Source organism: Mastigoproctus giganteus, chromosome 8, assembly GCF_048544385.1.
Source record: "Mastigoproctus giganteus isolate SK-2022 chromosome 8, ASM4854438v1, whole genome shotgun sequence".
Lineage (NCBI taxonomy): Eukaryota > Metazoa > Arthropoda > Arachnida > Uropygi > Thelyphonidae > Mastigoproctus > Mastigoproctus giganteus.
Genome location: NC_143582.1, coordinates 225617566 through 225634561, shown reverse-complemented (window position 1 = coordinate 225634561; position 16996 = coordinate 225617566). Strand labels below are relative to the sequence as shown.

General features: G+C 37.8%; 1 protein-coding gene across 1 annotated transcript; it reads right to left on the bottom strand.

The window, feature by feature from the left end:
- Positions 1-574: 574 nt before the first annotated feature.
- On the bottom strand, positions 575-15501 carry Ent3 (equilibrative nucleoside transporter 3). The gene is made up of 7 exons (XM_090380529.1): positions 14668-15501; positions 10587-10661; positions 6829-7073; positions 6438-6711; positions 4867-5054; positions 2801-3041; positions 575-966 (listed from the first exon to the last, which is right to left on the bottom strand). The coding sequence occupies exons 1-7, from the start codon at positions 15119-15121 to the stop codon at positions 665-667; spliced, it is 1779 nt and encodes a 592-aa protein (XP_090236655.1). The 5' UTR covers positions 15122-15501; the 3' UTR covers positions 575-664.
- Between the last annotated feature and the right edge of the window lie 1495 nt (positions 15502-16996).

Below are 16996 nucleotides of genomic sequence, written 5' to 3'. Positions count from 1 at the left end.
CGCAACACGTGTGTTGATAGGTATGAATAATTTGCATAATGTGTGGTTGTGAAAGGTGGTAGGTCGATTTCTATTGGATACTCGGAATTTGGATGCTAAGATGCTTATTATATCTAATATTCGCCTTCGGCGAGTATTCACAACAAAATTTTCATGAAAAACATTTTGTTCTGTTAATTTTGTTGTAAAAATAAAAAAATAATTGATAAAAATGTACACTGCCCTATCAAAAATATTCTGACACCATCTATTTATGAAAAACTTCTAGTTTCAGTGAAGAAACTAAAGAAGGCAAAGTCCCGCCTCTAGTAAATACAGAGGATGATGGCAGTAAATACTGCCATCATCCGAACGACAGACATTTTCCAGGCATATTCCACTGGACTGTTTCACTTGAATACAGTGTAATTCGACTCGTCGCATTATTGGATCCATTTATTCTATGGTCCACAAAAATGGGCCGCTTTTAAACCAGTATTAATCGTTCAATAAACTTGGAGGGGGGATTCTAATACTTTTGGTAGAGCAGTGGAACTAGATAAAATTATCACCCAAGTTTTTTACCACACTGAGAGCAGTTAAATAAGTTTTATTAGCTCTTTCATATTTATAATGTATACGTCAGGCATGGCTACGAACACAGTTAAAATACATAGGCAACGGCTTAGAAAATACTGGAGTTGTATGTAACCTCTATTGCCAAACTAACATTCCATGTTTCAGTAGTGGACACATTGAGATAGGACAAGAGGCTGGATACGGTCACTGCAGCAGCTATAGAGGAAGCGGAGGTCCTGGATACACTAGAAACAGAAGGGCTGGTGACGTTTGTCATTGGAACGGCAGTCGACAATAGTGGCAGGTCACATGGACGAAGTAATGGTGGACCAAGTAGGTAATCGATCATATACGCTACCCCAGATCCTGTAGTAAGCCCAAGACTGTACGACAAAGTCATGATGTTCCCTGAAAATGGAAAACCAAAAATTAGTGCACAATAAATTATTTATAAATATCCATCACCATGCGATCCTCTCCCGAGACTGACTAACTTGGCCACGTTGTGAAAAAAGGCCCATAAAAATTCCTCTCCTTATCGACAGGATTCGACCTCAATTCTTTTCCATCCAATGGGGGGAGGACGCCAATATACCTATTGTGCTACCTTCGAGGACACAGAGATGGGAGCTTGACAAGTTAAAAGTACATCAGTATACAATTAGTGATGACATAAAATGGAAATTGGTAGGTAATGATAATGAAAAGTTAGGTGTAATCTAAAAATTTCTAAAATAGTTAACAATATTAGGCCATCACTGCGATTGTAATCACTGTTCTCCCACATCGGGCGGAAAAGCTGTTGGTTCGAATCCCCTCAATGACGCCAGGAATTTTTATGGGCTTTTTTCACAATTTGGCCGAATTAGTCGGTTTCACTTTTTCCCGAAAACTGGAGTGTTTCATCCAGGAAACAGGAAAATCGACCACAGAATACATGCAATTTACAGACACAATATATTTACCCCTCACAGCCTTAGTTACTTTGACGCTTATCACGCACGCATAATATTAGCGTGAGATTATGCCTGTCTGGACCCGAGAAAATTCCCTCAAACTCAAGGAGACACTTCGCGTGTGTATTCTTTGCCCTGCCCTGTCAGTAACGGCGTATGAGCCTTAGTGCTAGGGTGTATGTAAGCTTTGTGTCGCAGTTCAAAATGACCAAACATATCATGGTGACCAATCAGAGTTCGATACGACAATCTCCTTATCAATAGGCAAGTAATAATTCGGGTTGCTGAATAACTCTTTTCACCACACCCTCGTTCAGGTTAGCGTGGAACAAGTTTCGTTGGAAGAGCACTGGAACCCCTATAGGCAGAAAAGACAATACTCTTCAAGCTAAATTATTTTGAGGTTTATCCTGGAAAATGATTCCTGGATCCGTCATGGTGAAGGATCTCCGGCGCCATTTTTTCATACAACCCTTGAATGAGAGTGGTTGGAAAATATTCAACTAAGTAATTGGGGAAAATATTCAACTAAGTAACTGGGGAAAATATTCAACTACCCCCTGGCACTAGATCCTAGAAATCCTGCCCACTGGATTTCAGTCCATCAGATTATTTCTTACAGGATATGTCTATATAACGGTGAAGCGTAAAATTCGATGACATAAGAGTGGGCATTCGCTTGAGAGACTATGCGGTCTTCTCTCGAAGACTTCAAGGGTCTGTGTGAATCAAAGATGATCATGTCTGTGGTAAGATGGCGACATGAAATCTCATAGGTTGTTATTGTTGTTGTAGTAGTAGAGTTTTAGGAGAATCTGCGACTAAGGCCGCATTGCTCTGTGTATATTGTTTGTAAATTGCGTGTGTTCTGTGGTCGATTTTCTGTTTGCCTGGTGAAAAACCCGAGTTTCCGGGAGAAAAAACCACGTTATGAAAAAGGTCCATAAAAATTCCTCAAGTCATCTACGGGACTCGAACTTGAGTCTTTTCCACCAGTTGTGGGGAGGACGGCGATTCTACCAACTGTGCTACTCACGAAGGCAAATCTCTTAGGAGTTCAGCGTGCAGAGTGTGCCCTCGTCAGTTGGAAATTGATCGACAGGATCGATGCGCATCCAGGCATCATGAACAGAATTTACAGGTGACAAAAGGGAATATCATTGGACAACGACGATGTCTTTGTCCACTAATATCCAGTTTATAAAAATTATGTCTGTTCTAATCCCCTGTTCTCAAGCTCACTCCCTAAAATGAAAAAGAAAAAGAAATCAAAGCGAACAACTCACCAGTTAGCTCTTTCTGCTCGTCAGGAACCATTGATGGTGCTACTATCATGGGCACAGATCCAAAAATGCCATTAGATATTCCCAACAGAAGAGAAAACACCATGGCCCAGCCTTCACCAGGGATCAGCGGATGGCTGCGAGGGGCGGCACACATGGCCATTAGTGGTACCAACAGAATCCGAGACAGAGTTAGTAACACGAGTTGAATCCGGGTCCAATCGTGAGGTATGGATGCCAGAACCTATACAAAAGAGGGACGTATTTAATACAAGGGCTTTCAATTCCGCTTATTCACTTTATACTACATAAAGTGAATAAGCGGAATTGAAAATAGTTTAAGGGATATTGACTTCTGAATGATAGATAGAACCAGTTGTACATTGTGTAGTATTAACGAAAGGATTGTACAATACCGTTTCATCAACTCTCCACAATGTTTTCATTCTTGAGAATCTATATTCGAATCAATCCAATTCAAGTCGAAAAATAAAGGATTATTAAGTATTTAAATTAATTTACTATTAAAATATATATTATTAAAATCATAAATGTAATTAAGATTTTAAGTTAGTTTTCAATTAAGAAAAAACGCCATTGTTTTTAATCAAGGCATCTCACCAGTCGATTAATTTGGACATTAGATTTCACAATCAATTTTTTCTGAATTGAAAAATTTCTCAAAGACAGAAAATATTAAAATATTTCGTACAAGGTTCTTCTTGTACGGGGAAAGCATAATTCTAACATAATTATTAAATGAAGATTTTACATTTATCTGTTTTATCATCTCGGAGGAAACTTTTCGAGAACAATCTGAAAATCGCATGAATCAGAAGCAGAAGGAACCACATGAGTAACAGGACTTCACACTCTTTGTCAAAAAATTAGAAATCTTTATTCAATACCTAGTTGGGTGGCCACCATTTGCCAGAATCACAGCCTGCATGTCGTGGCATGGATTCCATTGTCTGAAGGAGTCTAGCTCCCTATATGACCATTCTTCCACCAGGATATTTGTCAGCTGCTGTACGGTGGTCAGCAGAGGACTGCGAATTCAAACTGTTCTCCACTCAGCCCAACGTGGCTGAGTTAATCGGTCTCATGGAGAATAGTTTTTCTCCTGGAAACTCTGGTTTTTGGTACAGCAAACAGCAAATCGACACCAGAACACGCAATTTTCAGACATTTTAAATAAGGCCCAATATTGTTTAAGCTACTGATGCGCCTAAAACCCTACGACAAAAACCAAACTGTCCTTTCCAACATATCCAAGAAATTCTCAACTGGATTCGGATACAATTTTTGTATGGTGGATAGTTGCATTACCGTGTTGAAAGAATCCATCTCAATCTGGGTAGAAACGAAGCGTTGCAGGGTCAAGTTGGTCCGATACAACAGAAAAATATTCATTGAAGATGACATGACCTTCTAACGTAATGAGCTGACCGAGTCCATACCAACAGAACTTATTTCCTCCTGCAGCGTAGTTAGGTTGGAAATGGATCCTTCTAAGGATCCGTCCAGTGTGAAATGGATCCGTCCAGTGTGCAGTCGTTTCCTGCACACTGGACCTTCATTTCTAACAGACAATTCGCTTTAAATTCCTGCGATCTCATTTAGTGTTAGTATCAGCCATATAGTCCAAGGAAGCCACAGGCTTTTGCTGCTCTGGCCGATAAGAAAAAGAATAGATTAGAAAACAGACAAGTTATGCGCTTCTCTCTTCATGCCCAGTTACCTACATGAGGAACTTTTAATCCATAACTCGCTGACTAAAAGAAAATCTCCCGCAATCTAGTCTAAACCTCTTCTCTTGTAATTACAATTTATGGCCTCTAGTTCTGGAATTCTTTATAACAGTGAAAATTCCGCCTTCACTCAATTTACCAACTTGCTCAGAGCCTTATAAACCTCAAGCTTAGTCAATCCATCTTTGGATTCTTTTTAGAAATATTAGGTTTCTAATATTTTTACTAGAAAGTGTAGCATGTAATTGCATCAGGATCACCTTAGCGAACTCTTAGATGACTATAGATAAAAGCATTTTAAAATAAAACCCAACTCACCTTTCCAATGAAATCGAAAAAATTAAAGATGGCCATGAGAATTACAGGCATCCAAGAACCCAGGTTGCAGCTGACAATCTCGCTTTCGATACCGGGGAATAAACACAATGTCACAAAATAAGCGAGGGCAATACTCAACATGTAGGGCCATATGCATTTCGCAACATGCCAGCGGTTCACAACGCCCCCTGTTAAAAATATAATAAAGTTATTAGTAACTCACTCCTTGGCATCAAGTTTCTCTGAAACATTCTGTTGTCATACAGAGAAGAGCACTATTGTGTACAGTACACGCAGTGATAGTAATACTTTTAACAACTACAGATACAACGTTGTATGTGAATACTACATACATTATCCTCTCAAAAGTATTCGAACACCAATAATGTTAAATAAAATAGATTTTTAATGACTTATGAGCCTACCTTTCACTTGAATGCGATAAATGCCATTCTTCTGGCAATCATTAAAATACAAACTTTGGGAGGAAGAACCATGCTACCATCTTCTGAGACCGACTAACTCAGCGACGTTATGAAAAGGTCCTTAAAAATTCCTCCTGTCGTTTACGGGATTTGAATCCAGGTCTTTTCCACCCAGTGTGGGAATGAGGATGACTGTCCAATTCTGCTACCCATGAGGGCACGGTGGGCATTCTTCCTCACCGTGTGGAAAATGCCTGAGATTAAATCCCAACTCGACGGAGGAACCTCTGTGTTTCCTTAACACCATAGTCAAGTTAGGTACAAAATTCACCCAGCAAACTAAGAATTGCATAAGTTTTAAATATATATTTTTCAATAGTTTTTTCAGCATTTTTCCCTTAGTTTCCTCGTTGCAAATTAAAGTCAACCGATCCCAACTCTTTTATATCTGTTCCTTATTTACATTTTCTTTACTAGCATCTTTTACTACCATCAGTGTGGGCTTCCGAATAATTTTCAGAGGATCGTATATATGTCAAGGACACTAAGAGCATCACAAGGACATTACAAATGTGTATTATTATTAACACAGGTTTTATTGTAATGTGATATATACTGAGGGTCCAGCTTAAAGTAACCCGAACTAACAACGAACAGAACATTCTGTAGCCGTCAGAACAGCTGAAGACATTGGAGCATGGACTCCAAGCGATCCACTTTTGCCTCAAATTGCACGGTGCAGATCTCTGCTGCGAATAGCTTGTTCTACTTCATCCCACAAATGTTCAAAATTGGGTTGAGATTCAGTTATTGAACATGCCAAAGAAGTGTGGTAAAGCCACCCTCATGCTTCTGGAAGTAACAGTTACCAGTGGATAAACTATGAGCATGATAGAATGCACTGGTCAGCAATAATGTCCAAGAAGACTATAATATTCAGACGTTGATTCACGTCCGTTAACAATCACAAGTTAACCACTGCATCTGATCATCTGATCATAAACAACCATGTTTATTTGTTTTACATAAACATCAAACATATGAGTCAATCAGTTCAATTATTTTCTTATTCTATAAATTTCATGATCCCAAAAGAAACGTATTTCATGATAAAAGTAAAATGAATAGGCTAACAGAAAGTCCTACTTTTGATTCCACTCCACATCTGGATGTGTTTTGTGAATGCAGTCCCACGCATGCGCACAACTACGTCTTGGACTCGGTAAGTTTTGGTTGGAGGAGCAGACGTGACCGACTCTGAAGACATTCTCCAGTCATTGTCATCACTAAAATCCATAGTTTGGTCCAGCATCTCCGTAGATTGGAAGGCTGAGTCAGCTCTTGGCGAGGACGGAGGAGAGCGAAGAGACAGAACCCCATACTTCCCTCCTTTGCTCTCTGCAGGGTCCAGCATGTCCACCTTTAAGAAGTAAACAAAAGGATTCTGTAGATATTACAGCACTAATAGCTAGATTAATTGCCAACTCAGAGAGTAAAAGAGGATTTAAGCGGTTCAGTATGGAAGAATAATACTTACAAGACCAACGTCTTCTGTAGGCTCCAACGGTATTCGTCTGTGTAGATCATCTGAATCGCTGGAAGTTGAACAAAGCCCAATGTAAAACTGTACAAAATCTGTCCTCTGAAGCACAAAGTGGATAATAACACAGAAAATTACAATCCCAATGGAGATCGAAAAGAATAGGATCGTGTTGAACTTTTCGTCTTCTAACAGTGCCTTCGTAAGTATCCGGTTAATGGAGATCAGCAACCCTGCTGCACCTTAAAAGAGGAAAAAATATACTGTAGAAAAACAGTACAATGTCCTTAAGAGTATTTTGAAAATTCTCATTGCATTTTAGCGTGTAAAAAAGTATTATATTAAGTACATGTTGAATTCTGTCATCAGAACTAATCAAGAAAGATTATTAACTTTATAGGGGAGGAAATTCTAAAGTTAGAAACAGACATTGAATCATAAAACGAGGTCAACATTTATCAATTAATTTCGCTTGAACCCAAAACAATGTATGCTGAGCTTTTGCTAGCTCAAGGTGAGTCATTTCTTTGTGAAAGATGCCAGCAGTTAGAACTGAGTTCAAAACTCGACATACTGTCAGGCGTGATTGAGCTTCTGATGAATTGAGTTGATGCCCTCGAACAAATTCCATCTAGGAGTTATTCAGAGAGATTATTAAATATATAGGCGACGGGTATTTTCTGCCCCAGAAATGGATGTTAATCGGTACAGAATTCTTTGGTTCAGCAGGAGGAGGTCGAAAATGTGCTGAAGTTCTGTCTAGATGTGATAGGAGGGATTTCATGATGAAAACCTTGTGCGTTAATTCTAGACTTGAGGCACTGCCTAGGAAGGATTTTCTTTTCCAGTACGGTAGGCTTTGGTAGGTGGAATTTATTTTATAAAAACGGAATTCACTTAAACGAAGGAGATTCAAGGGTTTTTGCTAATATCATTGAGGAGACACTAAGTGGTAGTTACAATCACATGATTCCGAATTGTATGAGAATTATAAGAGAATAAGTTACAAAACCGCTGATGGGGTAAAACCAGAGAAAGTTGTTTATAAGAAAGCACTAACAAAGAGAGCTAAGAAAAAGGGATAAGGAGTTCTTTTAATATGTGGAGACAGTAAATAGTAAATCTAGCCGGTCCCTTAATTGGTTACGTTGGATGATCCATAGAAAGCCAAGCCAAAAACGATTGCTGTAAAATAATGATATCAGAGAAGCGTACACTGTCCCATAGAATCACGTTTCATTTTTCTTAATTTTCAAAGTTTTTATTAAAACAGGATCAACTTGCTTACCAATTTTTATTAAAACATTTTCTATTATGTATAAGCATCAAAAAACAAATAATAGTTAAGAAATATTTTTAAAAATTTCTAGAATATTCCAGAAAGGTGTAGAACACACCTGAATGCGGTAGAACATTGTAGAAGATTACATGAACGTTGTCTATAATAGCAGCCATTATCAATCCACTGCAGGGTACTTAACAGGTTACGTTGAGGGAAAGGACCATAATCTGCCACACTGGTCGAGTGCGGGTTGACAGATCATAAATGGTCAGTTGACAAATCGACCGTATTTAGTAGTCAGGGGGTTGAAACCCGGTCCACTCAAAGAGCATGTGCTATTTCACCCTCACCCTGACTACTCGGCTGCGGAGGCCTTGATGCTATATATTCAGTTGTAATTAGAAAGGCCATATGAGTGTATTAAACTGTTGAGAATGTTAATAAGAGAGTCATTAGACTCTGGGAAAGTGTTATTGTCTCCCCAGTCTACAAATGTGGTGGTAAATAAAGGCCAGCGAGTTAACTTCCGTGATAGAGAAGACCCTGTCGACTCAGAACCAGCTCTACAAATAAATTTGTTTATTTAACTATAATTCAGTAAAGCATCCCTAATGGAAGGCTGTTATATAAATTGGAAGACGTTGGGGTTACTTGTAAGATCCTATCCTGGATCTCCGGCTGGATGAAAGATGGGAAACAGAGGGTTGTCCTAAATGGTCAGTCTTCAGAACGGCCTGGTGAAACAAGTGGAGTCTTTTAGGGCTCGGTTTTAGGTCCCCTTCAATTTATGTTCCCTCATAAATGATTCAAATGATTAATAAACTTTGGCAGCTTCAACGGAAGTTGTCAACGTTTGCTGACGATCTGAATTTAGGAAGAGTGGTTAACAATTTGGCTAGGCCATGTTGCTTCAAAAAGTTTTAACAGTTGTATATGTGGTCCTAAAATTATCAACTAAAGTTTAATTGTTCCAAATGTAACGTATACATTTAGGGAACAAAAATTGAAGTCAAATATAAGCTAAGAGGAGAGGAGCTAAATGTCCTTATTGTTGTTGTTATTGAGTTTTAGGAGCATTAGCGACTAAGGTCATATTGCTCCGAATATACTGTCTGTAAATTGTGTGTTCTGTGGTGGATTTTCGGTTTGCTGGACGAAAAACTCTAGTTTCCAGGAGAAAACCATGCTACCCTCGCCTATGACCGACTAACTCGGCCACGTTGTGAAAAAGGTCTATAAAAATTCCTCCCATCATCAAGGAGTTTCGAACTTAGGTCTTTTCCACGCGGTGTAGGAAGGACGGTGATCCTACCAACTGTGCTGCCCACCAGGGTAGGAGTTAAATGTAATTCCAAGACATGGGTGTTACGATTTAGTCTAACATAAAATTTTCCATGCAGTGTAAACTGGACCCTTGCTAGTAAGGAGGAAGTCTTTATTTAGCTATACAAGACGAGGGTTACACTGCATTTTGAAGGTTGTATTCAGGTCTGGTAACCGCACCTAAAAAAAGACAGAACTTCTGCAGAGAGTTCAAAGATTGTTGTTGTATTTGGGTTTCAGGAGCATTAGCGACTAAAGCCATTTTGCTCCTTATATACTGTCTGTAAATTGCGTGTGTTCTGTGGTAGATTTTCTGTTTGCTGGACGAAAAAACCATGCTACCCTCGCCTGGGACCAACTAACTCAGGTACGTTGTGAAAAAGGCCAATAAAAATTCCTGACGTCATCGATGGAACTCGAACCCAGGTCTCTTCCACCCGGTGTGGGAAGGACGGCGATTGTACTAACTGTGCTATCCACGAAGGCAAAGTTCAAAGAAGGGCAACCAGTGATGAGTGCAAATCGATGCATATAAGAAGAACGTAAGGTGCGGACCGCAAAGTGTAACTAGACATCTAAGGGATGATTTGATTAAAGGGTGTTTAAGGGAGAACAAGTTCTCATTTGTTCTTCCTCATTGGTGAGACACGAACCAAGGGATCCAAAGTATAAAATAACAGAAGATTGAATCTCAAGAATTTGCTGTTTTGCTATTATTATTGGCTAATGCAGATAAAGTCTGCTTCAGACTTTATCTGCATAATTTTAATATTTGCAAGAAAATTCTCCTTGACTTTTAACGTTCATTTGACATTTGTTTTGAAGTACATTAATAACAATTTAGTTCAAATATCTGCCACTTGGAGTGTGGCCTTCGCTTAAATAAAGAGAATCCAGCAACGTATTGAAAAACATCTTTGCTATTTTCGTTACAAAAATAGATTGTGGGATTAGTGACAGTGATGGGACAATATTGAATTATGTGTAAGAGATGCAAATAGCGCCATGTTTCCTCTTTTTTACTGCATGTTTTTGAAGTAATAAAATTCTAATAAGATAGGTATAAGTTAAGAAAACCAAGGTGATTTTTTTAATGAACTAACCGACCAAATTACAAACTTTGAACGATAGTCTTGAGGTCATTACTTACTCTCTCCAGTCATCACAGCCTGCGTATAGCGAGATGGGAGCATGCTGGTGTAACCATAGAAACTGGACTGTTGCACTGTGGGAGAAAGACACGGTTAATATTTTCATTTAAAGAGATGAAGGCTTGTTATGATGGTATCTTATTAATATCAGTGGCTTACAGTTTCATTAGGTTCAATAAACTTAATCTTTGTGACTCAGTTCTAGTGAGACACCTGATGTGACAGTAAGGATATTAAAAAAAGTTATTGTTATTCCAAAAAATGTTTTTTTTTTCTCCTGGTAAAAGTTTGATACACAAAGTGGATGACGTAATTCCTAAATGGCAAACAGTTCATAAAATTCTCCTTTTAAAATTGATTATAAATGACGTTTTAGAAAAGAGTAAAGTTGTCTAAATTAAATCAGTTTTATAATAAAAAAATTAAATAAAATCAAAGTATCATATCTATGTATTATTATTTAATATATTTAAATTAATATTCGATGACTCTTGTTAAAAACCGACATAAGAATATATGCGTGCACGAACAAGGAAATTTAAGCAAATAAAAAAAGGAACATAAATGTAGGATGTATGAACAATTTTCTATTTTGTGTTTGCGTGTTTTATTTTACGTTCAACTTCAACTAGCAAGGTCAACTTCAGCTTTAAATTTTATGAAAGGTCGGTGTCTAGATGTCACGAAAGCTATTTACCCTCAATGGAGGCAAAACATAATCCCTGGTTAGCATTAGCAAAGGCATATGATGCAAGAAAGCAAGCTTATATGGCATCAGCCAAAAAAAAACAAAAAAAAAAAAACTCATTTCACAAATCCACTCGCTCCAAATCTTTGTCAAGATCTGCCTTGAATCTATTTAAGTTGTCAACTTCTACAACAACAGATGGAAATTTGTTCCAGCAATCAACCACCCGCTGGCTAAAGGCAAACTTCCGCACATCTATCCTACATCTGTCTTTCCTCAATTCGAATTTATGCCCTCTCAGGCGATTATTCTGAGCAATTGGAAGAATACCATGAGCATTGAGCATACTCAAACCATTAAGGCTTTATACACCTCAATCAGATCACCTCGCAGGTGCTTAATTGGCAAAACTTAAGCCTTTCTTCGTAAGAGCGTAAGAGCAACCCTTTGTTCCATTCGCTAATCTTGTTGCCCTTCTCTGTACTTGTTCCAACAGCTCTACAACCTTCTTAAAATGAGGCCTTCTCTGTATACAATACTCAAGGTGTGGCCTGACCATCGCCTTATACAAGGGGATAATCACCTCTTTATCCCTGCTAGAAAAACTCCTCTATATATCATTGACAAGACGCCATGAGCTACTCTTGCAGACCGTCTGCAATGCTCAGCAAACTTCCTATCTGCCTGCACAATTACCTCCAGGTCCTTTTTATTCTCTACCACTGTCAATGTAGTACCACAGAGTTGATACGTTGCTCTGGGGTTGCTGTTTCCCATGTGTAGTACTTTACATTTTTCAATGTTAAACTTCATTTGCCACCTCTCAGCCCACCTGCTGAACTTTTCTAGATCCTGTTGCAGCAGCGTACTGTCATTAACAACCCTGCCGACCTTCGTATCGTCTGAAAACTTGGACATTAAACCTGATATACCTTCATCGATATCATTGATAAATATAGAAAACAACAATGGTCCCAACACCGAACCCTGGGGGACTCCACTAATAACATTAGTCCACAAAGAGCAGTGTCCATTGATTACCACTCTCTGTCTTCTGACACTCAACCAGCCCTTTATCCATAGCAGCAATTTGCCTCCATTGTCACACTGCTCCAATTTGTGCAGCAGTTTTCCATGTGCAACAGTATCAAAAGCCTTTCTAAGATCCAAGTATATAATATCAAAGTTATTCCCTGCATCCAGTTCTTTTGTGACTGCATCATAGTATCCAATCAAATTAGTCAGACAAGACTTCCCCTTAACAAAACCATGCTGTGTCTTGTATAACTGAAGTCTTGTCGAGATGATCCTGCAGTGCTTCTTTAACTAATGCCTCCATTCTGGCACTGGTTAAAGAAGCAAAGCGATTTGATCAGTGCCAGACTCTGAAAAAACAGAGCGATTTGAATATTTAAAACTCACCAACCTTAATAGTTGAAATTAAATAACAACAGAAAAAAATATTTAATACTGGATAATCCTATATGATAAAATACCACAACGCACCCCATAAATAATGTAAATGACAGTGGGAATTAATTATGTGAAACAAATATATATATTACACTGTAATGAGAAATTAATTATCCGAAATTATCTTAATGGTCGATGCAATTCACGTTTTTAAATAACCGATTTAATATTTAATATTTTAAAATTTTCATATTTAGATATTTAAAAACAAATTTTAAATATTTATTAAGTATTTTTATCATTAAACTCGAATAATATTTAACTTCAACATTTAAAATATTTAATTATATAAAATTTAATTAGTAAAATATATAAATGATCGTCCGAAAATACTAAATAAATATCATGGTTTCATCTACAACTCCTTTCTGTAGGGCGTCAAAATTCTGCCATTCGTTGTCCACCCCTGGCACTCTCAAACACCTGTCTGCGAATGAATTTAAGCGAAAGAGCTCAGACTATCTAGCTAACATAAGAAATCAGACTTACCAATGCAGTAAAAGTGATCAGTGGTGTCAGCTAGTGAATGGATGTAACTCCTATTAGTGGAGAATCTTCCTTAGTGACTTCATATTAGAGAGAAAGATTCATCTCCAATCAAATTAAGACATTTCTATTTGGATTAAAATATGCGAACTCATCTGATCAGGTCTCATTTAAGATAGTGCAACGTATCATTGATTGTTCTGGTAGTATTGCTAAGAGTCAACTAGACGGTGCTTGTTTTAAAGTATAGTTCTGCTTCTATGGAAGTTTTTCAAATGGAACTAACACCTGACTTTTCTTTTTTTTTTTTTCAGTTTTACTTAACAGACCTTAGTCAACTTATTAGTTAAGAGTTACCAGTGGTTCTCCGCAGGTGGGTGATATTCTCTGGGACACAGCCCCTCCCCTGGATGTGTCTCAGAGAACATCTGTGTGGGGGATTGAACCCTAATAAACTGAAACACAAAGAAATCATATAAAGAACTTTATATTATTCTAGAAAATGCAATCATATAAAGTACTTACAAAAAAAAATCGCACCTGTGTAAATAAACTAAAATAATCACTGGAAATTTCATCTCCATATGACAAAGACTCCAGAATTTTCTTCTCTTTATCGAGAAAAACACAAGAGAATTATTTCCTAATGATATCAAACTGATCAACATGTAGTGCTAAAACCCTCGTTTGACAGGTCAGTGGAATGATTAAATATAGTTTCATTTGCGGGATGAAATTCCTTTCCTTCTCATATTCAGTGCACCTGTTGACATTGAGTTGAAAGGTGAGAGGACGAAAGGTACTTGCTGACACTGCACTTGAATTTATATTGACTGTAATATTCAGAAAATGAAATGAAAATGCGAATGAAGATTGTTCACAGGAAGAAATGTTCAGATAAATGAGGAAAAGTTAGTTCGCGAATTTGCAGTTAAAATATGATTGACTAGTTGAGGCACGTGTTTGGACTTTGGAAGAGAGCAATTTGGAAAGGAGTTACAGATTCCATTTCAGAAGAACAGTGGCCGTGGACAGGGCCGAATGTACACATAAGCTAAACAAGCTACAACTTAGGGCCTCGTATTATAAGGAGCCTCGTTCCACCTTAAAAATTCTTTTTTAATATTGCCACAGTGAACCGATGAAGGGTGTGATACGAAGTGCAGTGAGTTTGTATGTGAGGAATCATTAATTATGTTTCCTGTGCTTTTCTGGATAGGTCAGAAGTACAAGCATGAGAGTAGCAGATTAATATTTGTATTGGCTTCCACCATTGGCCTAGAGATAAGTATTAAAGAAAGTGATGGTAAATATTAAGGTCATTTAGGAAACTGCCAATAAAACATTTTCTTAAAAAAATATTGTAAAGAAGCAATCTAAGAATCAGTACTATCTTTGTCAGATCAGCTTACCTTCCTAAATATTCAACTCACCTGTGCATCCGAAAGACACCACAGCCACTGCCAGCAAATTGACGTAATAGCCAGTATCCTCGGTGAACACTTCAAACCAGACCTCTAGAACGGCCACGAAGAGAAGAGTGAAGAAAGATAGGATATACCCAAAGGTAATTCGGACGTGTAGACTAAGAGTCTCTACAAGTAGGTTGTTGATAATCACAGCTATGAAAGCGACCAAGATGTAGATCAGGCTCATATCGAAAACTATTGTGGTTCCGGGATAACGAGCCTGAAAATAGTCCACAGCAATAATAAAACTGTTGTAAGGAAGGAGGAAGCCCACGCCTGCAAGTAATAGAGCCAGATATATGCAGTGACACCGATCTTCTGGAGGATGGGAGTGTCCATCATCAACATGTCGGACGAGACGATCCGCTCTCGACCCTCTTCCGAGTTGGATGTATCCCCGACTTATGTTTTCATCCATAGTTTTCAATGGTACCAGTCGAGGCTTATATCAGATCATTCTTACAACTTACTCACCTGTCAACGTAATCAGATGAGATATTCCAGTAGTGGAGGTATCTGTGCTACCGCACATAGACGCAAGGTCATGTATCTCGCCGTTTTTTATCCTTTGATAGTCATTACTTCACGGAACAGTTGCCCACGGTACATATTCGAATGAATGTCAATCGCTGTTGGTTCCTTGCCTCAGTAAGTATTTTAAAACAGTCAATTGGGGTTTCTTTCTTTCCTTGTCTTCAGCCTTTAGTGTCCAGCCTGGTTAAACCATTACTGATGAACGCGCAATTGAAAATGTTAACGTTACTACACCTTTCTGTCCGCCATAATGATATCTTTCTCTGCAGGTCTATACAGCTGAAAGAGATCGATCAGCTGATGTCACAGTGCGTCCTACGATTACGTCATTTATTACTAATTTTTGATCTTTAATTTGTGCTCCGAATAATAAAATAAAAACATAAAAATAAGTTTTATTTTATATTTCGAGGAATAGTTTTTGTATAGTATTAAAATTACTAAAATGTGTAAAGTATCTATGCTAATATCGAAATATTTCTTTACAGTTTTACTCAATAGATGGCGACACACGAGATACGGATAAATGCTGACAATGCAGATTTATAATTAAACAGCTTTTATTTTATTTTACTCTTTTCTTTTTATTTATTTTACTATTACACTTTTTTTTTTATAGAAATAGTCGTCCGAATGAGCATTTTTTTAAATAAAAACAGGAAGAGATCCGAATTATAAAATTATGACAGCAGTAAAAGGTAAGAATATGTGCACAAAATAAAAATATTTATTTTTTCCTGTCAGCAGGAATACATAATTATGGCTCTAGTTCTGTTTATACTCCATTAAAATAAAAAACTTCACAGGACCAGAAGAGTTCCTAGCCATATCTTAATTACTGTTCCAGTTCGACAGCCATTCATACATTTTTTTTTTTTTATAACAGCTTATGATTTAGAAGTGTATACAGTGGTGTACATATGCGGTTTCCCACAACCACAGCCAGGCCTAATTAAAAAAAATAGAACGCCAGTTATAACCCGTCTCTTAGTTAAATAAATAAGGTAACTGTCACCACCGGGGCCGAGTGGTGATGCGTATTTGTGCATAAGTACATGTGATTTGAATAACTGGGATTTAAGCCCGTGATTGCTAAATACGGTGCTGTTTCTCGATTCTCTTTCTCTTGTGAACTCCTCTGACTGTTTGGTCCTTTCGGAGCATAAACAGAATATTTATCTTTATAGCAGCAAATCTCACGATTCAATCAACGTATTTGATAACTTCTTTTTGAATTTTTCCTAGATATCGAAGTTTTGAAAGGAAAATCGGAAATAGGAATGTGCGTTTCTTGTCTTCTTTCCCCCATTCACTAATAATGGGAGTAGTGTCCGAATACTTTTAAAAAGAGAAATTTTTATTTTTTTATTTCCCTGGAAAATTCCCATTCCGATTCCACGGCACCCCCCGGAAATATTGCTATGTATATGGAATAAGGACTCCCATCTTTTTCAGCATTTCAAAAGTTATTTAGAACATTATGCTGTAATTTTTTACTAAATTTTATGTTGGCAGGTTACTCCTGTGCACACGTTCCCCAAGGAGTACTGTTACATCAAATTCAACTCACAGTTACCCACATGCTACTGTCCATCGAGCTAAATCTACGAAAGAGTGTCTTGATGAACACGAAGAACACTTCAATCATCTGCCCTAGTCCCGTCCAATCCTCGGATCTCAATCTGGGTATCTGTGATGAATTGGAAAGCCACGTCACCAGTAGAATCTTCTATTTGTCATGTAACAAATTGTCATTATT

Bases quoted from the DNA above. Each gene is read 5' to 3' on its own strand.
- Ent3 (XM_090380529.1), bottom strand. From the start codon at position 15,121: ATGGATGAAAACATAAGTCGGGGATACATCCAACTCGGAAGAGGGTCG. The intron at 6,712-6,828 runs GTAAGTATTATT...TACTTCTTAAAG, and splicing joins CTACAGAAGACGTTGGTCTT to GTGGACATGCTGGACCCTGC. The intron at 5,055-6,437 runs GTAGGACTTTCT...TATTTTTAACAG, and splicing joins GATGTGGAGTGGAATCAAAA to GGGGCGTTGTGAACCGCTGG.